Source organism: Heterocephalus glaber, unplaced genomic scaffold (assembly GCF_053883595.1).
Source record: "Heterocephalus glaber isolate CG9 unplaced genomic scaffold, H.glaber_assembly_v1.0 deba00000592, whole genome shotgun sequence".
In the NCBI taxonomy this organism is placed as follows: domain Eukaryota; kingdom Metazoa; phylum Chordata; class Mammalia; order Rodentia; family Bathyergidae; genus Heterocephalus; species Heterocephalus glaber.
In genome coordinates this window covers 30,306-56,142 of record NW_028258150.1, presented here as the reverse complement: position 1 = coordinate 56,142, position 25,837 = coordinate 30,306, and the positions used below count along the sequence as shown (strand labels likewise).

Below are 25,837 nucleotides of genomic sequence, written 5' to 3'. Positions count from 1 at the left end.
TTTTCTTTATCCAGTCTCCAGTTGATGGGCATTTGGGCTGTTTCCAAGTTTTAGCTATTATAAACTGCGCTGCTATGAACATATATCACTCTGGTATGATTCTTTTAATTCTTTGGGGAAAATCCCCAGTAGTGGAATAGTGGGGTCAAATGGGACTTCCAGTCCTAGTTCTTTGAGGTATCTCCATACTGATTTCCACAGTGGTTGCACCAGTCTACACTCCCACCAGCAGTGGAGCAGGGTTCCTCTTTTCCCACAGCCCCGGCAGCATTTGTTATTGGTTGATTTCATGTTGGCAGCCATTCTTTCTGGAGTGAAGTGGAATCTCAGCATTGTTTTCATTTGCATCTCTCGAATGACCAGTGATGTTGAACATTTTTTCATGTATTTATTTCTATTTCTACTTCTTTATCTGAGAAATGTCTGTTCATTTCAGATGCCCATTTTTGGATTGGGCCTTTAAATTTGGGAAGTCTGATCTTTGTAAGTTCTTTGTAGATTCTAGATAGTAGACCTTTGTCTGAGAGAGAGCAGGTGAAGAATTTTTCCCACATTGTGGGTTGTCTCTTCACACTGCTGGTGGTTTCTCTTGCTGTGCAGAAACCTTTTAATAAGAAGAGATCCCACTTGTTGATTGTTTGTGCTAGTTCACGGGCAACTGAAGTTTTGTTCATAAAATCTTTTTCTACACCGATGTCTTCAAGGGTTCTACCTAATCTCTGTTCCAACTGGTTCAGAGTTTCTATTTTAATATTTAGATCTTTAATCCATTTTGATTTTAGTTTAGTGTCAAATGCCCTTTTCAAAAATGCCTGAAACAGTACAATAGCAAGAATCAAAGAGCAGAAACTGTATTTCGAACAACAGAAAAATCTCTAGTGCTGAAAGATATAGTAAAAAGCAGACTTCTTTTGGGACATTGATCAATTAGTTTCTAATTCATTATGCAGATTTCTCTTTTCTATTACAGGGAGAGTCTGCTCCCTTTGTTGTCAGTGTTCCATTCACATCATTATCTGTTCCTTTTCTAGAAGACTGGCTGCCTTTAGTCACTGGTGGTTTTTCCTTACAGCTGGTGCCTGAAAAGTAGAGTGTTCCCTGTACCTTTGAATCTGAAAATTAATAAACTTCCACATCACGAATGCTCAAGTAATACAAATGGATGCCATAACAGCACTTCTAACAGCCAATATATTGAAGTTTCTGGTGCTGAAATCCAGCTTCTGATTCTCTGATTTTGCAAGGCCAAAACCAACAGTGAGTACTGAAAGAATTAAAGTCAGAAGTCTTCCCAAAACAAAAAGAACTGTCCACAAAGAAAATCCTTTTTGATATTTTTCATCACTAAAATAAAAGTCTGGAAATTTGGAAAAGAAATTCAACAAAAGAATGCAGCACCGGAGAACAAGTCCTTGATGATTCAGGTTCAAAAGATAAGCTCCAGCAGTGGGAAAGAAGTAAAGACCAATGTAGTCAAGCTGATGAGGACTATCTTTGTTTTTGGTTTTCTGGAGGTAGTGTTCAGGGAAAGCATGAAACCAGTAAACCAACTGTGATATGTAGAAAAACTTCATGTGAAATGTCATGAGATTATGGGAATAAGCTCCCACAAGTTCATTGGATCTGAGATATACTTTTCAGAGATTAGAATGAATGTACCCCAAACACAAGCAAAAAGGTAGAATGTACTAAACTGACCAGATTCATTAAACCTGCTGTATTTCATTTTGGAGAAGTGCACTCATCTGTTAATTTTCCTACACATGCTCTTTTTTTTGTATTAAATTCTTTTACTGGTACATTGTAGGTATACAACACAATTACATTTCTCATTGGGAATTGTACCTTTACATAATGCATCTTGGTTCTTATGATTTCCCCATTCCTAGCCCTCCCTTCACCCCCTCCACCCTTCCCTATTTACAAAGACTTTATTTCCATTTCTCATTATTTTTTCCTTTCCCTTCTTTCCTTTCCCCTGCACCTCCCACTACCCCTACCACTTTGGACCTTTTCTTCCTATTTTGCATTATCGATTATTCATTCTAATCATTGGTACATTTTAGCTATACAATATCATGACATTCATCATTGGAAATTTGCACCTTTACATAGTCTCTCTTAGTTCTTATTTTTCACCCTTGCCCAGCCCTCACTTCAACCCCTCCAGTGCTCCCTGTTTACAAAGATTTTGTTCCTATTTTTCCATTTTCTCATATTAATCCCATTCCCTTCTATCCTTTCCCCATCCCTCCCACTTCCTTCCCCTTTGCCCCTTTTCTTCCTATTTCACATTACCTATTATACATTTAGTCCTTATTTACACTTTCAGTTTCTCACACCAGAGAAACTATTTGGCATGTGTAAACACCGAATAGTTTCACATGCTCTTGAATAATTATCGCCACTAGCATGTAGAAGAAAACTGTAGCCAAATCTTTGATATCATAGCAATAAAGGGATGCTGATTCTGTAGCTTGTTCTTTTGTTGCAGGGAGGGTAACATTGTATTGAAGACTAACAAAAATGATAAAAGCCTTTGCTGTTATCTCCAAAATAAGCCCCAGAAGAAAGATCATCGCCACACAGGACATGATATCTGTGTGATTCTGCAGGATGAATTTGTGGCTCAGGACTGGGTAGCTCTTGGGGCTCTTCTTGCAAATTGCCATGGTGGGGGGCCACTGCTTGTGCCTACAGGTGCTCTGCCCTGGGTCTGCTCTCTCCAGCTGCTCACTGACCCGCCACCACCACCACCACTGCTGCCTGCTCCCCCTTGCTGCTCCTCACAACCCTGCTGCAGCTGCTGTCTGGGGCTTCACTTCCTATCGAACAGCTAGTACATAGCCACTGGGGCTGCATGGAAAAAACCCCCAAAATCTTGTGCATATATATTTATGATTGTCATCTCTTCCTCTTGAATTTTTCCCTATTCGAGAATGTAGGGTCCTTCTTTGTCTCTCTTAGTGTTGGTTTGAAATCCATTTGATCTGCAAAGAGGGTAGCTTCTCTTGCTTTTGTTTTGGTTCCTGTCACATGGAGTATTGTTTTGCACCCTTTAACATTCAGCCTATGAGTTTCTTTTTAAATTAAGTGTGTTTCTTGAATGCAGCATATTGTTGGATCTTGCTTCTTGACCCATTCTGCCAGTCTATTTCTTTTGATTGGTGAATTGAGACCATTAACATTGATGGTTATAATTGATATGTATTGACATCATTGTCATGACTTTTTTGTTGCATTCTCCCCCTTTGTGTTAAATTTCTTGTTGTGCCTGATGGATTCATTCTGCTTGGGCTTCACGGGGTGACCCTCATTGTCTTTTCCTAGGATACTGTTTGAAATTTTTTGGAGTGCTGGTTTGTTATTCACGAAGTTCCTCAAGTGCTCTTTGTCATGAAAGAATCTTATTTTTCCAGCAATTTTGAAAGATAATTTTTCAGGGTACATCAGTCTGTGTTGGAGGCTGTTTTCTTTTGGCCTTGAAGTATGTCACTCCAAGCTCTTCTAGCCTTGATGGTTTGTGTTGAGAAGTCTGCTGTGATTCTGATGTGCTTTCCTTTGTATGTGATTTGTTTATTTGCTCTAAGTGTTGTAGAATTTTGTTCTTTAGTTGGGTTTCTGGAATCTTAGCTATTGTAGGTCTAGGTGTAGATATTTTTTGATCATGTCTAGTTGGATTAACATATCCCTCACTTATCTGTATGACAAGTTCTTTTCCCCTGCTTGGGAACTTTTCTGCCACTACTTCTGTGAACAGATTTTTTAAGTGTCATCTGCACTCTCTCCTGTTTATTCATTGAATCCAGTCAGTCTTATTATTATTATTTTTTTTTTGGATCATCTAGCAGCTGCTAGATTGATTTCTCATAGTCCCTTACTATTAAGAAATTTTTATTTTCCTGGTCACCAATTGCAATCCTGTCTTCTATATCTGAAATTCTGTCCTCACATTGGCTCATTCTGCTGCATAAACTTTCAATGGAGTTTTTAATCTCCTGGAAATCTGTTTGCATCTGTTTTATGGATTCCATTTTTTCCTATACTGCGATACCATCCTATTCCTCGGCTCCTTTATTTTCTTTTCTGTGTCTACTCTAGACTTATTAATCATGTCTTGCACTATGAACACTATCTCTGTTGTTAACTGAGAAATTATTTCTGATTTCATTTTTTTCTAGACCCTCTTTCATTGTCATTTCAGAGAGTCCAGGTGGTTACATATCAGACTGTTCCACCTTGTTGCCCTTTGGGGTTGCCTTAGTTGATCTGGAACTCTGATTTTGATACTTGTTTATGCGTCTTCTCATTTCAAGAGATGCAACCTGCTGCACCTGTTGAGGTGACTTTTTGCACACCCAGTGGTCTTTAATTCTCAGTAAGCCACTGAGAGGCCTTTTCTCTGCTGCTCACCACTGCACCACTTCCTTGGTTCAGAATGGTGGCCCTCTGGATCCCTGTGTTGCTCTGTTGTCCAGGCCCTGTTGTCCTGGGGCCTGTAGGCACTTGGGATGGTATCTGGGCATGCTTCTGGCTGAGTCTTGCCCCCTACATAGCTGTTGTCTAGGATGGCCTTTGGCTCAGGGCTGTGCACCCCAGTTGCTGGTGTCTGAGAGGGCTTCTGGCTGGGGTCTGCCCTCACTTACCAATGGTATTAGGGCAGGCCTCTGGCTGTTGCTTTTGTGTCTCTACAGCTCTTTTCCTTTGGCTGGGCCTGTGAGTCTGAGCTGCTTGGGTCCTGGCTGGGCACTGACTAGGACCTGCCAGCAACTATACCATTCTGACCCATCTGGGCTTCTCCCTTAGATCTGCCTGCACTTACAGATGAAGAATGGGCCTTTGGTTCTTGCTTGTGTGCCTGTGCAGCTCTTTTTCAGGCTGGACTTTGGCTGGGACTGTAGGTTCAAGCTGCTGGGGTCAGGGCCTAATATTTTTATGGTTGATCCACTTTGATTGTACTTTAGTGCATGGTGAAAGACATGGGGCTAGTTTTAATCTTTGGCAGGTTGAAATCCAGTTTTTCCTGCACCATTTATTAAAGAAGCTATCTTTCCTCCAGTGAGGTTTGTTGGCTCATTTGTCAGAGATGAGGTAGCTGAATGTGTCTGGAGTTGTTTCTGCATCTTATAATCTGTTCCACTGGTCTTCAACTCTGTTTCTTTGCCAGTACTATACTGTTTTTATCACAGTAGCTTTGTAGTATAGTTTCAAGTTGGGTATTGTAATACCCCCAGCCATGTCTCTGTTGCCCAGAAATGCTTTTGCTATTATAGGTCTCTTCTTGTTCCAAATGAATTTTTGGATTGTTTTCTCTAGTTCTGTGAAATATCCTGTTGGGATTTGAATCAGGATTGCATTGAATCTATATAGCAGTTTTGCAAGAATGGCCATTTTTACTACATTGGTTCTTCCTATTGAGGAGCAAGGAATGTCTTTCCATTTTCTTTTATCCTCTTCAATCTCTTTTTCCAGAGTCCTACAGTTTTCTAGGTGGAGGTCTTTTACTCCCTTCATTAGATTGATTCCTAGATATTTCATTTTTTTGGATGTTATTGTGAAAGGAGCTGTTTCCCTAATTTCTCTCTCAGTGAGCCTGTTATTTGTGTACAAGAAGACTATTGATTTTTGAGTGTTGACCTTGTATCCAGCTACTCTATTGAATCTTTCACCTCGTCTAGAAGATTTTTAGCAGAGCTTTTTTTGGCTTTCTATGTACAGTATCATGTTATCATCAAATAATAACAGATTAACTTCTTCCTTTCCTATCTTTATTCCTTTTTATTTCTTTTTCTTGTCTAATTGCTGTGGTAATGTTTCTATAACTATATTGAAAAAGAGTGGTGATAGTGGACATCATTGTCTTGTTCCTGATTTTAGCATGAAAGATTTCAGTTTTTGACCATTTAATATGATGTTGGCTTTTGGTTTTTCTTGGATAGCCTTTATCGGATTGAGATAAAGACCATCTACTGTAATTTTCTATAGAGTTTTTATCATGAATAGGTGTTAGATTTTGTTGAATGCCTTTTTGCACTTAATGAGGTGATCATGTGGATTTTGTCCCTGAGTCTGCTAATATATTGTATTGCATTTATTGATTTTCATATGTTGAACCATCCTTGTGTCCCTGGGATGAGTCCCACTTGGTCACAAAGTATGACCTTCTTGATGATTCTATATATTCTGTTTGCCAGTATCTTATTGAGAATTTTTGAATCTATGTTCATTAGGGATTTTGGCCTGTAGTTCTCTGGTGTGTCTTGGTCCTTCTCTGCTTTCAGAATCAAAGTATTGCTTGCTTCCAGGAATGAATTTTTGAGTATTGCTTCCCTTTGAATTTCATGAAAGAATTTGAGAAGTGGTGCTATTAGGTGTTCCCTAAATTTCTAGAATTCAGCAGTGAAGCCATGAGGATCTGGGCTTTTCTTTGTTGGTATATTTGTAATTATGTTTTCAATTTCACTGATTGAATTTGAGGTGTTTAGAATTTTTATATCTTCTCCATTCAACTTTGGTTAGTCATATGTATCTAGGAATGTGTCCATTTCTTCTTCCTTTTCCTTTTTATTGGAGTACAGTTTCTTGAAGTGGGTATTGATCATCCTGTGGATTTCTGTTTAATCTCTTGTGCTTTCACCCTTTTCATTTCTAATTGCATGGATTTAAACCTTTTCTTTTTTTTTTGATAAGGTTGGCTAAGGGTTTGTCAATTTTATTTGTTCTTTTGAAGAAACAACTCTTCGATCTGTTGATTTTTTTATGTCATTCAATTAGTCTCCAATGTATTGATTTCTGCTCTGATCTTCATGATTTCCTCCATTGTATGAGCTTTTGGTTTGTCTTGTGCTTCTTTTTCTTGGAGTTTGAGGTTCTGCATCAGAAAGTTTATTAGGAAAGTGCTTATTTCTTCCCTCTTGCTCCCTTTTCCTGGCTTTGCTGCATCTGCCCTGAGCTTTTATGAATATGTGTAGTTACACATTGATTGAATCTTCTGCAACATAAAGGCCTTGCATGCAGGGTCACATACATAACTACCTGAAGCAGCAAAAGAATTGAAAGAGGTGGTTCCTTTGATTTATTCTCCCTATGGGTCATTGAGAAATATGCCTTTAACTATGAAGCATATCTGGCAACATCTATTTCAGTTAATATTTTTAAAGTGTTTTCTTCCTGGAAGAGATACAGAGGATGCCTTAGCACACATAAATTCTCCATCTTGATTAATAATTTAACCTTGAGAAGTTTGATTATATTAGTTGTTTCTTCCAAATTAAAGATACATCTGTACATCTTTTATGACTTACCAATTTGAGCAGCAAAATTGTTAGATATGCACTTTCTCTTAGAAGTCATACACATTACATTTGAGGTTGCTGGATTTATTACACTTGTTCTGTAGATTAAGAACTTCCAAATTCTACTGGAGCCCATCACCTGGAACAGATATTTACCTGGTTTTGCCAGGTATGTTTGTGACCCTGTACCTTGGGACTTTAGGACACAGAATATCCAATATGTAACTAAACCAGATGGTAGGAGCTCAGTGGAGCCAATGGTGAGACAAATTAAGGAAGTAACCTTGAAAGATCATAAGAACAGTTCATATTTTTAAAAAGAAATTTTCATTCTTATAGAAGCAGTTATTAAATTAATATAGGATTGAAATTAAGGAATTTAATTATAGAAGATAGACCATTATGGTCCATCAGACAAAGAGTCAGGCCTTGATCAAATTCTTCCACTCCAATAGAAGTGAGAAACTTAAATAGGATACACATGGGTAAATACTGAATAGTTTCTCTGGTGTGATAAACTGAAAGTGTAAATAATGATCAAAATGTATTATAGTGTGACATAGGAAGAAATAGTGCAAAGGGTAGTTGGAATTGGGAGGGGTAGGAGAAAGGAAAGAAGGGAATGGAATTAATAGGAGAAAATGAAAGAAATGGAAAAAATGTCTTTGTAAATAGGGAGGGCTGAGGGGTTGAAGGGAGGGCAGGGAAATGGGGAAAATAAGAATCAAGGTATATTATGTAAAGGTAGAAATCTCCGATGATGAATGTTATTAAATTGTATACCTAAAATGTACCCATAGAATCAATTTTAAAAAAGTTTTGTTCACTAAGAAAATAAAAACAAAAACAGAACAGAAAAGAAGTGAGAAACTATGGTTGTCTGTCTTTTCAAGACTTAGAAGAACTGCAATGAATTTTCCACTTCCAAGCTCCTTCCTTTAAGCTTCAGAATTCCTTGGGTAGAAACCCTCAAACAGTGAGGAAGGGCATCTTTGCTAGTGTGTGGTTGGTGAGGGAAGTTGGACTGCTTCTTCTTTCAGGTTGGATTAGATATTACTTGATTTACTTAATGTGTCACATGTGCAACTCCTAGCTTATCCATCATTACCTTTTTAAATTTTTAATTTTCACATTAGAGGTCTTCATATCACTTAGCAGTCAGCTACTCTTTCTTGGAAAGACCCAAGTGTTGTTCCTTGAGGGATTTCTCACAGAAAGAAACCTGTTCAGCAGAGATTACTTCACTTGAATTTGTTCCAAATATTCTAAAAACTAATCTATTTAAACTAGTGATGATGTAAGAAAGTCAGAATGGATCTGCACATGTAAACAGAAGAATTATTTTCTTGTTGGAATGATGCACGAGTTTTCCTTCAGGTCAAATTCAGTCCAAGTTGGAGTGTATCTTCAGCATGCATGTAGTCCTGGAAGTTGGTGGAAGGTCTCTATTTCCTGGATGAGATTGGGAAGAATAGTCACATATTTTTAATTAGGAAAGAAGAGGCCTTAAAATATGCGACTTGAGTGACTCAAAGAGTGAAGAATTCTGATTCTACTTGTTAGAAACTTCTGTTATTCACTTTTTTGAAGAAACTAAACCCTAGAATTTGCTCACTAAGTACATGGCTTCTTGTTCAGGCATATCAGTGTCCTTGAAAATTCTTGAAAGCACAATCCTTTTTGGTTACTTCATCATGATTAACTGAAAAGAGAAAAACATAGAACTAAGTTTTGTCTATTTGTGACATCATATATTGAATTTGGTCAAGACAGTTTCCACATACTAGGTCAATTTTTAACCTAATTGTGCAAACATATCTATATTTTTCTATGAAGACGGCTTTCCAGCAGGTGAGAATATACAACCCATATCTTTAAATGTATTTGCATTTTAGGTATTGGCTTGGCTTCTTTTACAGTTCTGAATGAGAGAATGGGAAGCCTATTGTGAAAATTTGTTTGTTGTAGTCACTTGATAGTATTTCTGAATCTCCTAGTCAGCTATGCGTTATCTTGTGTTTTGTGAAGGCACACAGGCAAAAGAGGTATTTGCAGTCACCCTCAGTAATAGAAACATTGATTTTCAGGACCACGGACAAGACTCAAGACAAAAGTGTATAAAAACAACAGAAAAGGGAGACTAAAGGAATATTTCTGTGGTAAAGTGAAATACCACTAATATATTAAAAGTAACATAGGAGGTAAGTGAATGAGAAAAATTAAGTTGGAAAAATAGACAAATTAATCAGAATGTACCAAATATGTACAAAATATGTTTTGTTGTAATGTTGAAGCCTAATAGGTGTTTATTTTCCTTTTTGCCACATAACAAGGGAAACATGCTACACGTAGAACAAAGAAAACACTGGATTTATTTCTCTAGTTTATGGGATATTATATTTTTCATGATAGGTTCACATAGAAGTATAATTATTTTTAGATATAGTTCAACTAGAGGTTTTAAAATTGTATAACATAACATGAGTTTCAACAGTGTAAGGGATCAGGTGTACGTTTTGTTCTGTAAGCTTGATATGGGCTTTTATATATCCATTTCAAAATCATCCCATCAAACTTGCCAGTGCATATATTTAGAGAAACCTATGATTAGGGAAGTGTCTCATCTATGGTCACTTGTTATTGTAAAGCATCATGTAGAGTACTTTTTCAATGGTAGGATTGTATCAAATGTTCTTAAAATTGTATTTTTGAAAGAGTTAATGGTTGACAGTATAATCATATTATTCTTCATTTTGTAGTATCAAATCTTTGATAGTAATCTATATGGTATGAAGTGGAGTTTACTTGCTTTACTTTTTCTGTTATGCAAACAATTATTCTGGCCAGCTGAAGATTTGATCAGTGCAACCCAGAATTGCTAATGAAAATAAAAACACTAAGCACCGCAGAAAGGGGTGAAAAAAGAGAACTGTACATAGACTACTTCATATCCCTATGACCTTCAACAGCTGTGCCCTTTTCTCTATAAAGCTTCAATAAAGGCAGGTTTCTTGAATATGATGCAAACAGTACTGTGAATGAGACAGGAGGGAGAGTCATTACAAGTGGCTTCAAAGGCAGCTTGGATTTTTTCAGCAGGGCTTCCTCTAGTACCGCAATCATGTGTGTTGGATCCTCCTGCTTGCTCCTCATAAAAACACAGTTGTTCATAGGTGAATATTGCCAGTACTTATACAGAACAAAATATATAATCCAAAGACATTCAATTTTACTTTATTTGGCCAAAAGGGTTCATAAGTTACACCTATACTATTCTTCACCTCCTGTCCTATGTCAATAATTCTTATTTAATTGAGAGATTCTGGTGATCTACTCTGATACAATGCTCACAGTGGACCATTCAAAAATGTCAAAATTAGGTATCAGTTATTTAAATTTTACTTGGTACCCCACAGTAACCTAGAAACTGCCCATATAGTAATAACTCTAGGAGTAGATGCTTTGAGTATCCTCATGCTAAAAATGATGAAATAGAAACACAGGGATGTTTATTAAGTTGCTGCGGATCACCTTGATAGAAACAGAATTAATCTGGGATTGAAAAACAAATGCTGCCTCTCCAACATGCACACTACTCTTGACTGTGCTATGCTCTCCCTAAGAGGATGTCTTAGATGCTGTGTAGGTTCATACTGAATGAGAAATCTAGAGACATTATTTGGTTACAGTAGTTGTGATATCCAATTTGCCACTGGATAGCTTTTTTCAGGACCTAGTGATGGGCTGGGAAACTTATTTGATTATGTAAATGTGAAAAACATGGAAAATGTCAACAGATGAAAAGCCTGGAGGGTGCTACTGATAGTGTTGTACGTAGCTAAATTGGACAGATTCTGATTGTCCAGTCCAGTCCCTCTGGTTTCCATTGTGAAGACTGCAGCATTTGTAATTGTATTTAAAAAATGACTCAAATCTATACTGTCTCATACTGAGTATGGATTTATGCCTTCATTAGGCTATTTTTTTGAGTCTACATAGAGATGTTCTGTTTCAGAGCACTCTCAGCAGTTAAGCACTCTTCTCTACATCTTTTTTAAGGTTTTGTTTTCATTCTTCCTCAGTACTTATTTCACCAAGGAGCTCTGTAAAAAAGCAGTACTAGGTGCTAATGCAGCAGCCAGTCACAGTCATGGGTCATTTCAGGTAAAATAAATTTAGTAAAATCAGAAGAGTGTATATAAACTTGTGGGAAATTTGGTAGCAGCAAGAATGAAATGGAAAGAATTAGAGCTCTCAAAAAAGCAAAAATCAGATTCATAAAGTTTCTGCTACAAGGAGAAGTGTGTGAGTAATTTTGTAGTTTTTTGTACAGTCCCAGTTAGGACTGTTAGTATGGAATGAGAGATTATAAAGACTCACAGTTCTTTTGGATTTGCATGACAGAAGGCTCATACTGCAGTATCACAGTATTGACTGGACCTGCTAGGAAAGATACCACCTTTGGTGTGGCACAGGTTTTCTTGTAACATTATTCCCTACAAATCTATGAATGTGAAAGACTGAATCTGTGTTAGTGAATATATTTAGTGTTCATTTCCATGGCTAGAGTGTAGGTTTCTTGAAATCAAAAGTCTTTCTTCTCTTTGTCCTTTCTTATTACTGTATCATGCAGTAACATATTTGAAAGGAAGTGTGCAATGTGTGAATGACCATGATGCCTTCATCTTCTCCTGTACAGATATCCACTGAAAAAGAACCTCTGATTTGTAAGCCTAACAAAATCCTTCAGGGACAATTAGAATTATCAGCAGGTCTAGTGGGCTATTTGGAAGAGGATCTCAGTTGATGCTTACACAGTGTTTACTGTGTGTTCACCGCTGTATAAGATATGATAATGAAGATGCACTCTGTGACACACTGTGTCTTTTTCCTGTTCACAATTTCATGGCAGGTCCTGTTCTCCTTAGCCTACTTCTCTGAAGCAAGCCTTCTAGAAGACTGAATGGGGCATGGTAACAATGTCACAGAATTTGTCCTCCTGGGCCTCACTCAGGATCCCAGTGCACAAAAAGCATTATTTGTCATGGTTTTACTCATCTACACTGTGACAATGCTGGGCAACCTGCTTATCCTGGTGACTGTCCTTGCCAGCCCTTCCTTGGACTCCCCAATGTACTTCTTCCTTGCCAACCTTTCACTCCTAGATGCTGTGTATTCCACTGTCTTCTCACCCAAGTTGCTGATGAATCTGCTCAGTGATAGAAAGACCATTTCCTTCCCAGCCTGCATGGGCCAGATCTTTACAGAGCACCTATTTGCTGCTGCTGAGATCTTCCTTCTGATGGCAATGGCCTATGACCGCTATGTGGCCATCTGTAAGCCTCTGCACTATTTGACCATCATGAACCAACGGGTTTGCATCCTTTTGTTAGTAGTGTCCTGGGCTGGAGGTTTTACACACTCTCTGATTCAACTTGTGTTTGTGTATAATCTCCCCTTCTGTGGCCCCAATGCCATTGATCACTTTGTCTGTGACATGTACCCATTGCTGGAGCTTGCATGCTCTGACACTGAACTTATTGGCCTCTCTGTAGCCGCCAATAGTGGAGCCATGTGTACAATGGTCTTCATACTCCTCCTTATCTCCTATGGAATCATCCTAAACTCCCTTAAAACTCACAGTCAGGCAGGGAGGCGCAAGGCCCTTTCTACCTGCATCTCTCACATCACTGTGGTTGTCCTCTTTTTCATTCCCTGTATTGTCATGTATGTTAGACCTGTCTCCAACTTTCCCTTTGATAAATTCATAGCCATTTTTTATACCCTGGTTACTCCTATGTTAAATCCTTTAATATACACTTTGAGAAATTCAGAGATCCAAAATTCTATGGGAAAACTCTGGTGTAAGAATTTAACTCTTGAGAGAAGCTGTTACTAATTCTGATGGAAGAAACATGCACTAAATCATAAGGAAGAATAATGCTGTCACCTCACCAGATGTTTAGGGCTGCATCTCTTTATTTATACAAAACCATTAAAGAAGATATACAAGTCATCCTTTGTGTTGTAACTATTGTAGTCGATTTTGTGGAAGATGTGGTAAAAGCACGACTTTTTATTCTTTTATGTGTGAAGATAAGGAGAAACCTAAGCACAGCATACCTTCTAACTTTCTATTTTCTGTTTAGATTAAAATAGGACTTTCAAAATAGTGGTCATTATCTTTGCAAAGAAGAAAGAAGGTACTTTTGGAAATTTTCTATGACTCACATTCATGAGAAAGGAAGATGTCTATTGCTCAGATAATTTGTGTGAAAAAAGTGAAGTTTTGAACTTGTCATGTTCATTATTTGATCATTATAGCATATTTGTTAGTTGCATTATGAACTTCAGGATTACTTTTATTCTTCAGGTTCAAAATTTATGTATTTTCAATCAAGGTTTTTGGATAGAAGGTGATATTGTGTTCAGCTAAAAATATCGTCAGTGAACAGCTCTTTTTAAAAAAAAAAAATTACATCCAGTTGATGAGGAAACCAGATCAAAGTTCTTTATTTCAATTCAATATTTTGTTTCAGAAAGCCATAAGGAGCTATGTTGGAATTGTAGTGTTTTGACAAGTACCCACTGTTGTGGAACCATCACAGTCAAATGTTTTCAATGTTTATTACTGTAAAATATTTTCATCCTACATTCTCCTTTTGTAGTCAATTTGTCTACTTCAATTATCTCCTGGGTAACACTTATACATTTCTTTCCTCCTAATTTTGCCTTTCCCAAAATTTTGCATTAATAAACTAGAGCCACAAAGTATATAACCTTTTGAATCTGGCTTCTTTCTTATAATGCATTTGAATTCTTTGAGTATTCCTATAGATATCAGCAGATCATTTAATTTTACTGCTGAATAGTGTTCCATTTTACAGACATCTCATAGTTTGTTTAACCCCTTTAATACCTTTTCCAATTCAGATATTTTGGTTCTTTTCAGATATTTGAAATTATGAATGAAACTGTTCTGACATGATAATACATAATGTTTGTTAATGGATAAGCTTCCCCTTAATCAAACGTTTTTGTTACATGGGTAAATATCTAGGAATAGAAGTCACAGGTTCTATCATAAGTGAATATTTGACTCACTGTAGGAAATGGCCAAACTGTTTTCCAAAGTCTTTAACTTTGTTTTCCAGCCAGCAAAAATGATATTTTTTTAGGTTGTCTCTCTCTTTGTCAGAACTTGGTGTTGAAGAGATATTTAAATTTTAGTCATCTGAATTGATGGGTAATGATATCATTTTTTTTTTTTTGGTACCAGGTATCAAACTCAGGTCCTTGCACTTGCTCAGCAGGCGGAGAAACCACTGAGCTAAATCCCCGGCCCAATGATATCATTTTATAGCCTTAATTTTCATTTTTAAATGACTAATAATATTGAGCATCTTTCCATGTGCTTAATTTTTTTTTATGTATCTTGTTTAAGTGCTTTTTTTTTTGCTCATCCTATATCGAGTTCTTACTACTGAAAGTTGAGTTTGTTATACATCCTGGAAACAAATTCTCTATCAGCTTTATGATTTGCATATATTTTGCCCCATCAATGATTTGTTTTCTTGTTCTCTTAAAATTATCTGCTCAATAAAATGTGTCAGTTTTTATGGTGTACAATTAATAACTTCATTTTTGTCAATCATTTTTGCTACGTTTAGGAAATCTTTGTGCAACCCAAACTCACAAAAATCTTCTCTGATGTCCCACTTTAGACCATTTATAGTTTTTTCTTAATATTAGGTCTGCAAGTCATTTTTGTGTTAACTTTTTTTTGTGGTGTAAGGTAGCAGTCAGTGTTTATTTTTTGTAAGTGTATATCCAATTTATTAAGCAATATTTCTGAAAAGGCTACTATTTCTCCATCTCTCTGCACTTCTGTAAAACAATCATCCATCCAGTGTGTGGATCTATTTCTGGACTAACTATTCCTATATTTATATATAAATTTTCTTCAATACTGCATATTATGGTATGTGTAGAAATCCTGTAGTATGAGTTCTTCAACTTCAGTTTTTTTCAACATTATTTTAGCTATTCTAGTTCTTGTATATTTTCATACAAATTCTTGAACCATCTCAGTTTTTGTAAGAAATCAATGGATTGTTATTAAGAATATTTTTGCTTCTGTAGATGAATCAGAGGAGAAAGGACATGTTAATGATAATGATTCTTCCTATTCACAGCTGTGGTGAAATACCTTGTGTTTTGATTTCCTTTGATTTCTTTCTTCTGTGTTTTATAGTTTCAAGGAACTATATCAAGTGGCTTACAGGTTTTCAGCTTTCAGTAAAAGTCAGTGGAGACCTTGATTAAAATGCAAATATAGCCTGGTTTGCTCCTAAAATATTTCTTGTGTATCTAGTTTTCAAGGGGCCATTGCTGGAATGTGTATTGGAAAAGAAACAAGAGAAAACAGATGTGAGATTTCTCTGTATATCCCCCTGTTCTCATGGAACATTCAACATACATTGCTATACATCTCAAAGGACTTAAATCATATAGAAGACATAAGTGACAGTGAGGAACTGGATCATAAATTGAGAACAAAAATATATTTAAAATATTCCCCAAACATTTAATAATTAAACAATCCAAGTGAATTTGAAACTTAATAGTTTGTCAATCTCTACTGGAATATATTCTGCAGGAAAAAAACTGCAAAGAAATGTTGTTTTGAGAAGTAGCCTTATTTTTGTAGTACTCTTAGTATTATTTTCTTTTTTCCAGTTCTATTAATGAATCACATATACTGAGAGCATACTATTGATGTTTTGATAGGTGTATGTACTATGGAATAATCATCACAATCAAGTTAATACATCTATCACCTCAGTTAATCAATATTTTCTTTCACTTATTGTGGCTAGATCATTTAAGGTCGACCATTTTACCCTGCTTAAGTATGTAATATCATCTTTTATCAAATTTCAGATATACAATATAGTCTTCTTAACTGTAGCTACTATGCTGTTTGTAAAATGTTGTAATCATTTTTCTCATATATCCAACCTTGCAGGGTTTGATAGGCACAGTCCCGCTCCCTTTTTTTGTGAGACTATTTTATATCCCACATATAAGTGAGATGAGGCACTATAAGGTGTACTTACAGTAATACATTCTTCAGGTTCACTTATAGTATCATAAATAACAGCATATCATTCTTATTTAAGGGTAAATAATATTCCTTATATTGATTTTATAAATAACATATACAATAAAGTATTTTATCATATAAGTAGTTTATGATTATTGTAATTAATATGACAACATCTATCAGTGTTACCTGGGTTCACACACTTAATGTGTTCCATGATTCTGGGGAAGATGGCCATAATTGTGTTCCACTACCCATGCAGAGTTTGGAAAGGAAGCAAAATTTTGTAGAATGCTTCCATTCCTTTATTTAATTGTTCACAGACAGAAGCATTTCTGAACCAAGGTACTGGATTATATATTACCTACCAACTTATCATATATTGTAATATACAATATAATTGAATGATAGTTATACATACATTTCATATATGCAATTCTGTTTATCCATTTATTGAGGCATAGACACTGCTGTTTTCATATATTGGCTCTTGTGAATATTGCCGCTATGAACATGGAAGTGCAGATCTGTATAAGATCCTTTTTTTTGGCCTTTTAATGAATATCCAGAAGTAGGACTCCCAGATGATATGGTAGTTCTACTTTTGTTTTTTGAGGAACCTCCATACTGTCTTCTATAATCACTGTACCAGTTTAGAATCCTAATAAGAGTGCACAAGGCTGGCTTTTCTCTTCTTCCCAGTGACATTTGTTATCTTGGGTCTATTCCATAATAGTCATTCTAACAGATGTAAAGTGATATATTAAAGGTCTTTGTATTTGTATTTTTCTGCTGATTAGTCAAATTGAGAACTGTTTCATGTACCTATTAGTCATTTAGATGTTTTCATTTGGAAACATCTATTGATATACTCTGTTCAATTTTTCCTTTTTAATAGTTTTCTTCCTTTCTTGATATGTTTTATAATTTTCTGATATATTTGACTTTCACCTTTTACCAGATACGTGGAACACTGGAAAGGTGTACAGAGAGGAAAGTTTACTGTAATAAAATCTGACCTTTTGAAAAAGAAGAAAGATGTCACAAAAATAACCAGATTTTACACAAAAGGAATGAGAAAAAGAACAAATCAGCTCCAAGTTAGCAGAGAGAAGGAAATAATACAGATTAGTACAGTGACAAATGAAATACTTAATACAAAACAACAGAAAAATATCAAGAATACAAAAAATTGGTCTTCTAAGAGGGTAAAACAAAATTGACAGGTTCTTAGCTAATTTTAAAACAAGAGAAAATTCAAATAAATAAAATGAGAAGAGCAAGAACACACAATATAATATAAACTTAAGAAATGATAAAGATCTTAAGGGATTATTCTGAATAATTTTAGGTCCCAAATAGATATATGCTCATTACATCCAAGAACTGGACTTAGTACTGGAAACATAACACTTAACAAGACTGAACGCACAAGAAACAGAATGCTTAAGCAGACCAATAAAACATAAGGCTGAGTCAGTAATCAAAAAACTCACAAGTAAGAAAAGCCAAGAACTAATTTTCTTCATTTTCTCCTTGTGAGTTCAGATGTCAACTGAAAAGGCATATGCTAAACCACACATTTCCCAAGTTCACCTATATTACAGATTATTTTTTCAAATTATATTTTAATAGTGCTCATTAATTTTATACAACTTTGGGATTTGGTGATATTTTCATAGATCCATAGAATATATTTTGATTCTATTTATCTCTTGAAAGTAGCCTCCCTTCCAGATATTGGTCATAATTTTATTGAAAATTTTTACATATTTTATTTGTGTCCTGATTTGATTTTTCCTTTTTGCTGATTTTCCCTCAAGTTATTCATTTATGATATTTTCTCCAGAGGATGTTTCTGTAAATCTCTTTCTATGTAGTTATTATCCTCACAGTATCTTTGGAGGTGCATAGTCCATCATCAGAATGATGCTTAAAGTCCCAATGAATTTAATTAAGGGAAAATTCACCATTGGAGATGCCATAATTGAATGAATGAGCCATATGTTCAGTGTTTTAAATGTAGATTAATGTCCACAGACTTTTACCCTTACCTTGGAGAATGTTTGTCTATATCAGTATTCAATTTTCCTAGGAACTGAAATAATAGACTCAAAGCAGGGTAAGATAGGGATTAAAAATTTCCCTATCTTTTAGTTAATCCTAAATTTTAGTATCCAGGATGAAGCCAGGTCAGTACCCCTGACTGTGAAACAAAATATTTTAAAGTCTTTTTTATACTTTCACTGTTGTTGCTTTGAATTGCAAATTGCAAATATGTGTCAACAATTTGCGATGCTTTCTCTCACAAATGTGACTTTTTTCAACCTTGAAATACTCAGTATTTGGTTTTAGGAGAAATTTTGCCAATAATAAAAATTTTAGGTATCTTTGCTTATAATCAAGCTTCAGATTCTTGAGTTTTCAGGGCATTCTTGATATTAATTTTTAAAAGTGTGGCAATTTAAAAGGTAACATTTTTTTACCTGTAGTGTGAATCATCAAACTTTCAATATGAACAATGGAGAGAATTAGTCACATGGGGACATTTCAAGGCACCGTGATGGTGCATGTACTGTTTTGCTGCCTGTTTTTCCTGACATGGCTTTGTTGCATGAAGCTCTTATTATTTAAGAGCACTGAGCTCTACACTCCGCACTTGGGAAAGAGCACTAAAATGTACAACTTGTACCAAATGACTGTCTTTATGCAGGTAACTGAGGAGGGGTGTGAGCACATGGGTAACAGAGGATCTCATAATCTATTAAAAATTCTACATAATTCCCATGATAAGTTATATTAGGGGGTCCTATGTGATTACTAAATTATGTGTTCAGTGATTCTAATCTTTAATAAACTTCCTGGATATTTTAGTGCTATAAAAATGCAGAATGAGGCTGGGGATTTAGCTCAGTGGTTGCGTTGCTTGTCTCAAAAGTGCAAGAACCTGAGTTCAATCCCCAGTACCAAAAAAATGTATCCTTTAAAATGCAGAATGATATGTGCATCTTGAACCCCAGTGTACTTACAAACCAATTTTCATTTTAACTATTTGTAGAATATTTTAGTGTGCAGGTATTTCTAATCCCTTAACAAGACTGACTGAGTTGATATCTTTTGATTTGTTTCTTCAGTATTTTGCAGTTTCATTACACCATAGCACATAGTCCTATAGAACATATATCAATGTAATTTGATGTCTTTAACTCTTTGGGAAAGATATTCACAAGAGGTATAGCTGAGTCAAATATAAATTCTCTTATTAGCTTTTAGAAGAATTGCTACATTGTTTCCATAATGGTTATACTAGTTTATAATCTACTACTTGTTGGAGAAAGAATTATATCAAGAATAAAGAATTAGAGTATGGGATGACAAAGGGTGGCCACTGCTTGGAATTCAAGGGCTGCCACTATATAGCAGTTTTGAAAGTATGGCAATTTTCACTATATTGATCCTTCCTGCCCAGGGGCAGGGGATGTCTTTCCATTTTCTGATATCATCTTCAGTCTCTCTTTTCAGAGTGTTATAATTTTCAGAGAAGAGGTCTTTGATTTCTTGTTAGGTTGATTCCCTGGTACTTCAGTTTTTCAGACGCTATTGTGAAAGGAATTGTTTGCCCTATTTCTGTCTCAGTGAGTCTGTTGTTTGTGTAAATGAAAGCTATTGATTTTTGTGTATTGATCTTGTATCCAGCTACTTTACTGAATTTGGTTATTAAGTCTAGAAGACTTTCGGTGGCATTCTTGGCATCTTCTATATAGAGTATCATGTCATCTGCAAATAATGACAATTTGACTTCTTCATAACCTTTCATTATTCCTTTTATTTCTTTCTCTTGTCTAATTGCAGTGGCTAATATTTCCAAAAGTATATTGAACAGGAATGGTGATAGTGGACATCCTTGTCTTGTTCCTGATTTTAGTGTAAAGGATTTCAGGTTATGACCGTTTAGTATCATATTGGCTGCTGGTTTTTAATAGATGGTTTTTATCAGATTTAGATAGTGATTGTCTATTCTAATTTTCTGTAGGTTTTTTTTTATCATAAATGCATTTGAATTTTTTCAAGTGCTTTTTCTGCATCTATGGAGATAATCATATGGCTATTGTCCTTGGCTGTATTGATATAGTGTATTACATTGATTGATTTGCATATGTTGAACCATCCATGCATCCCTGGGATGAATCCCACTTGGTCAGGGTGTATGAACTTCTTGATGATCTTCTGCATTATATTTGGCATTATCTTATTAAGGATTTTTGTATCTATGTTCTTTAGTGAGATTGACCTACAGTTCTCTTTTTTGGTTGGAACATTCCCTCCTTTAGTGAACAAGGTGATGCTTGCTTCCAGGAATGTATTTGAGAGTATTGTTTCCTTTCAATTTCATTGAAGAGTTTAAACAGTAGTGGCAGTAGCTCATCTCTCAATGTCTTGTACATTTCAGCAGTGAACCATCCAGATCTGGGCTTTTCTTAGTTGTTAAGTTTTTAATTACATTTTCAATTTCACTGATTGATATTGGGTTGTTAAAATTTTTAGGTCTTCTTCGTTCAACTTTGGTAATTCATATGTGTCTAAGAATCTGTCCATTTCTTTTGTATTTTCCATCTTATTGGCGTATAGGTTCTGGAAGTAGATATTGATGATCCTCTGGATCTCTGCTAGATCCATTGTAATTTAATACTTTTCCTTCCTAATCGCATGGATTTGGGCCTTTTCTTTTCTTTTTCTGATAAGCTTGGCTAAAGTTTTGTCATTTTTTTTTATTCTTTTGAAGAACGAACTCTTGGCTTCATTGATTTTTTGTATTATTCTCTTAGTCTCCATTGAATTGATTTCTGCTCTGATCTTTATAATTGTATGAGCTTTGGGTTTGTCCTGCTCTTCTTTTTCTAGAAGCTTGAGGTTCAGCATCAGGTTGTGTAATTAAGCTCCCTCTGTTTTCCTAATGTGAGTGTTTACTGCTGTGAATTTCCCTCGTAAGACTGTTTTTGTTGTGCCTCATGGATTCCAATATGTAGTACTGGCATTGTCATTTTATTGTAGGAACTGTCTGATTTCTTCTTCAATTTCTCTGTGATTCATTCATTATTCAGAAGTGTGTTGTTCAATTTCCATGTGTTTATGAAATTTTTGCAGTTTCTTTTCCTATTGATCTCCAATTTCATCAGACTATGGTCTGATAATATACAGAGAATAACTTCAATTCCGTTGCCCTTATTTAAATATGTTTTGGCAACAAGCATGTGGTCGATTTTGGAGAATGACCCATGTGCAGCTGAGAAGAATGTGTATTCTGATTTTGTGGGGTGGAAGAGTCTGTAAACATCTGTTAAGTTCATTTGTTCAAGAGTTCGATTGAGTTCTAGTATTTCATTACTTATTTTTTGTCTAGTTGATCTGTCTATTTTTTACAGTGGGATATTGAGGTCCTCCACTACTATTCCATTAGTGCATGTATGACTTTTCATGTCTGTTAGTATTTGTTTTATATAGTTGTGCACACTAGTGTTTGGTGCATAGATATTTATGATTGTCATCTCTTCCTATTGGATTTTTCCCTTTATAAGGCTGTAGTGTTCTTCTTTGTCTCAATCAGTGTTGGTTTGAAATCCTGATCTGCGAAGAAGATAGCTACTCCTTCTTTTTGTTGGGTACCCATCATATGGAATATTGTTTTCCACCCTTTAACTTTCAGTCTATGAGTTTCTTTTTGAATTGTGTGTTTCTTGTATGCAGCATATCAATGGATTTTGCTTCTTTTTTTTCCATTACCTTTAATGGTATATTTTAGGTATAAAATACAGTTATAGTCATCATTGTGGTCTTGTACCTTTACATGATGTATCTTGGTTATTATTTTTTTTCCCTTCCCCCCCTTTACCCCCTCCACCCTTCCCTATTTGCATGACTTTGTTTCCATTTTTTTTCTTTTCTCATATTTTTTCTTTTCCCTTCTTTCTTTCCTCTACCCCTCCCACTTCCCCTACTCCTTTAGACCTTTTCTTCCTATTACAAAATATCAATTATACATTTTAAAAATTACCATATCAAGATTTAGACTACCTTACCACAGATTTTACAGAAATTCTTTTTTTTTTAAGATAATAACCCGAATTTATTATTAGATTTCATTAGAAACATCAAAGGGGAATGAAATGTTGTAAATAAAAAAGTAGGCAAAAAATAGTGATATAAAGCAAATAAACAGACATGCAAGTGTGTCTCCTGGAAGAAGAATCCATGGTTGAAAAGACACCTGCCTGAGTGATGCTGGTGGGAACTGCTCATTGGTCAATCTGGGATCCGAAGGAATGGCCATCAGCAGAGGATGCAGGACAGCTGTGCTCCACCCCCATGACGGTGCCACCACTGAGGCAGAGCAGGGATCCCAGCCTGGTGTTACTGCTTGAAGAAGACCTGCCAGAAACGTTTATACTGAATGGTTCCAGCTTCACCCTCTCTACTCCACCAGGGACACAAAGCACATGGTCAGCTTGGGATGAGGGGACAGGAGGGGATAGCAGCGCCACAAGAGACTTTCCCAAGTGATGCATGAAAGTGTTCTGCACCTCCGCTGGGTGGGAGGTTTCACAAAGGCTGCTGTCCCCTCACACTGTCTCTGCACTGCATACTGCACTTTGTGTTGAGTTCCGTATCTGTGCTTAAGTAGCTATCCATGGGCACTTGAAAGTTACGACCTGCTGTGAATCCTCCACTCCTGGCCACCCAGGGGTTATCAGCTGAAACTTTTGTATCCTTTAAAGAAAATTGTATTGGACATTTTGGGGTCATCTCCATAGTCCCTATTGGAATTGAAAGGCAATTGAAGTCAACCCAGGAAAGAAAATCATCCTCAAATCCATCAGATCTCTAAGTGCTGACATGAGCACTGTCTTGAGAGAGAATGGACCCTTTGGATGGGAAAGCACACTTCTCCCTGTGCCTGCTGCATCTTAAGCATCTACACATTTGCCAAATTAAAACTTCTGATTCATCAAACTCTAACATCACAGGCAGTTTTTCTGGTTTCTCATTGCTATTTCTAAGGAGCACACAGATAGATGTGTTCCACTACAAAAGGAAGGGACCTCGGGATCTTCTCATCAGAGGGGGCAGTTTGGCTTATGACCCTAGCACTTTGACCTCACTTCCTTGGTAACAAGTAGAAACAGAACTCGGAACCCTGGAGTCAATGGGCACCACAGTCCAGCGACAGCTGCCTAACACTCACTTGGCTGGAGAGAGTCAGCAGTGATCATGCTGTGCTGCTTTCCCAGGCCTTGAGACTGCAGCAACAGGACCCCACACAGGGAAAGCACTTGGGCATGAGTGAGAGGATGGATGGCTAAGTCCCCATGCTTCAGGCCACTCACCAGGAACTGCCTGGCCTTCAGGAGCAGCACAGGGCAGGTCTCACCAGACCCAGAGACCTGGGGACCTGAGATGAGCGGGAGCCCAGGGAAGATCTCCCTGGACCTGGACTCCGGACACTCAGGGCCACCGAGTCCAGGACAGGTCCAGTTAGGCCCGGCCACCATTGTGAGTCCCTTGTGTAACTCCCACCCAGCTTCCTCACTTTGAGGAGGGTGGGGGAAAAGGTCATGAGGGAGGCTCCTCCTGGGCAGGGGCAGGTGTGGGAGGCTGTGAGCCTGGGGCCCTGGCCTGTGCCCCCAGGACTGGGCTGAGAGGAGGAGAAGGGCCGTGCCCAGTGATGATCCACAGCCTGCAGGGCCTTCTCCTGTCCTCTGGGGTAGAAGCTTGAGACAGAGCTGTTTGTGTTTCAGGAGCACAAGGTTACCCGGGGCAGAAACAGCACAAACGGGTCAGGCAGAGCCTTGTGCTTGCTGCCAGCTGCCGGGCACTGTCCCCACAGAGCTGCACACAGGACACTGTGTCACTTCCATCCTGTCACAGCTTTATTCTGCCGTGTCACCTCAGGGCAACTCCTGGCCAGGGCCCATATGGTACCCACAGGGGCTATGCCACCTGCAAAGGTGGCAGTGAGCACAGCCGGGCAGCCTCTCAGGACCAGGAAGTGGGCCTGACTTTTTCTGGAGCACACGCAGCCTGGCAGGAGGCCTACTTGTCCATCTCCGCATGTTCTCTTACTCTGCCTCCTACCTGCCTTTCCAGGTCCTCCACTTCTTGGTGGAGCTACACTTCCAGGAGAATCCACCAGCTGAACTCCTCGCCCAACTGGAGCAAGCTGAGCCCACTGAGGCACAGCCCACGGGTGAGGAGGATGGGGTGTGGGCCTGTGGGCATGAGGGGAGGGATGGGCCTTTAGACACAGAGACAGCTTCCGGGTGCTGGGGTGACCTGGGATCACTGACACCTCAGCCATCACGGTCTGGTAGGACTTCCTGGGGAGGTTTTGTGTGCAGAGCTGTCTGATGGGCAGTGGGGAGGTTTTGCCCTGGGAGGGAACATGGACAGTTGGTGACTTTCTTCTCTTGGAACTGCAGGACCAGGTCCAGCCCCAGCTGAAGTCCCATGTGTGGAGCCCGAGCCAGCTCCACCTGCAGCTTCCTGCCCAGTGCTGGGACCACAGCCAGAGTCTGTGGAAGCCCCTTCACCTGCTGCAGTGCTGGGGCACCCGGTGGTTGCACGGTGGTCGATGTCACCTCCTGAGCTCTGCCTGGGGCCAGGTCCTGGCCCCTTCCCACTGTTCCCCTCACTCATGCTGGCTCTTGTTTTGGTATTTACACTTGCCCTTATTCCTTGGATTTATATAAATAATAGAACTAGCTTTTAATAAAACTTAAACTTTTAGTGTTTAAAAGGGTCAGCGTGGTGGCCTGAAGTGCCTTCTCCCATGTGCACCCATCCGCAGAGCACTGTGCTTGATGGCTCCTGCCTACGCCCCTGGCCACTGCTCTTCTCATGTCCCCAAGGGCACCTGGCCTGCAGGGTTCACACCAGTGAGTTGGACTTGCCTTTGGCCACACGGTCGTGAGAGGGGCTGATGAATCTTGCACTATGCAGAAGGGGAAACCCTAGAAAGATCCCAGCCATTTTTCATTGGCTTCTTCAGTAGGTAATCCAGGTTGTGTTGCCAGACAGGATGTATTTATCACAGTAAGATAATGTGTGCAGTCTGAATGAAGGACAGGCGAAGGGCACCATAGCAGGAAACCCACTGGGCCATGGCCTCCCCTAGGCATCCCCTCCCTGTCTGCATCTCAGGGTTCAGGCTGTGTCTTCCCTGCTGGGAGGGGATGCACCAGGCCTCAGCTCTCCTACCATCTCATTATGTGCTTGGGGACCTGGCCTGTCAAGCTCAACCCCACACATTCAGGGCCCCAGTGACACAGTTGGTTCAGCAGCCTCTGCCCTCCTGGTTCCAGGGTCCCCAGTGTCTGTGTCATCAATGCTCCTTTTTAGGGTGGAAGCCTGGCAGCAGAGACTCTGGTCACAGTCACAGGAG

At 38.0% G+C, this 25,837-nt stretch overlaps 2 protein-coding genes and 1 pseudogene across 2 annotated transcripts; 2 read left to right on the top strand and 1 right to left on the bottom strand.

The window, feature by feature from the left end:
* Positions 1 to 942: 942 nt before the first annotated feature.
* LOC101722214 (translocating chain-associated membrane protein 1-like) lies at positions 943 to 2,672 on the bottom strand (annotated as a pseudogene).
* Positions 2,673 to 12,258: 9,586 nt separating this feature from the next.
* Positions 12,259 to 13,194, top strand: LOC101721854 (olfactory receptor 4A5). Its single transcript, XM_004852597.4, has one exon. The coding sequence runs from the start codon at positions 12,259 to 12,261 to the stop codon at positions 13,192 to 13,194; it is 936 nt and encodes a 311-aa protein (XP_004852654.2).
* Positions 13,195 to 23,592: 10,398 nt separating this feature from the next.
* LOC101721502 (uncharacterized) lies at positions 23,593 to 25,186 on the top strand. The gene is made up of 3 exons (XM_004852596.4): positions 23,593 to 23,949; positions 24,544 to 24,643; positions 24,876 to 25,186. The coding sequence occupies exons 1-3, from the start codon at positions 23,752 to 23,754 to the stop codon at positions 25,163 to 25,165; spliced, it is 588 nt and encodes a 195-aa protein (XP_004852653.1). The 5' UTR covers positions 23,593 to 23,751; the 3' UTR covers positions 25,166 to 25,186.
* The last annotated feature ends 651 nt before the right edge of the window (positions 25,187 to 25,837 follow it).

Bases quoted from the DNA above. Each gene is read 5' to 3' on its own strand.
- LOC101721854 (XM_004852597.4), top strand. From the start codon at position 12,259: ATGGGGCATGGTAACAATGTCACAGAATTTGTCCTCCTGGGCCTCACT.
- LOC101721502 (XM_004852596.4), top strand. From the start codon at position 23,752: ATGGCTAAGTCCCCATGCTTCAGGCCACTCACCAGGAACTGCCTGGCC. The intron at 23,950-24,543 runs GTGAGTCCCTTG...CTGCCTTTCCAG, and splicing joins AGTTAGGCCCGGCCACCATT to GTCCTCCACTTCTTGGTGGA. The intron at 24,644-24,875 runs GTGAGGAGGATG...TTGGAACTGCAG, and splicing joins CACTGAGGCACAGCCCACGG to GACCAGGTCCAGCCCCAGCT.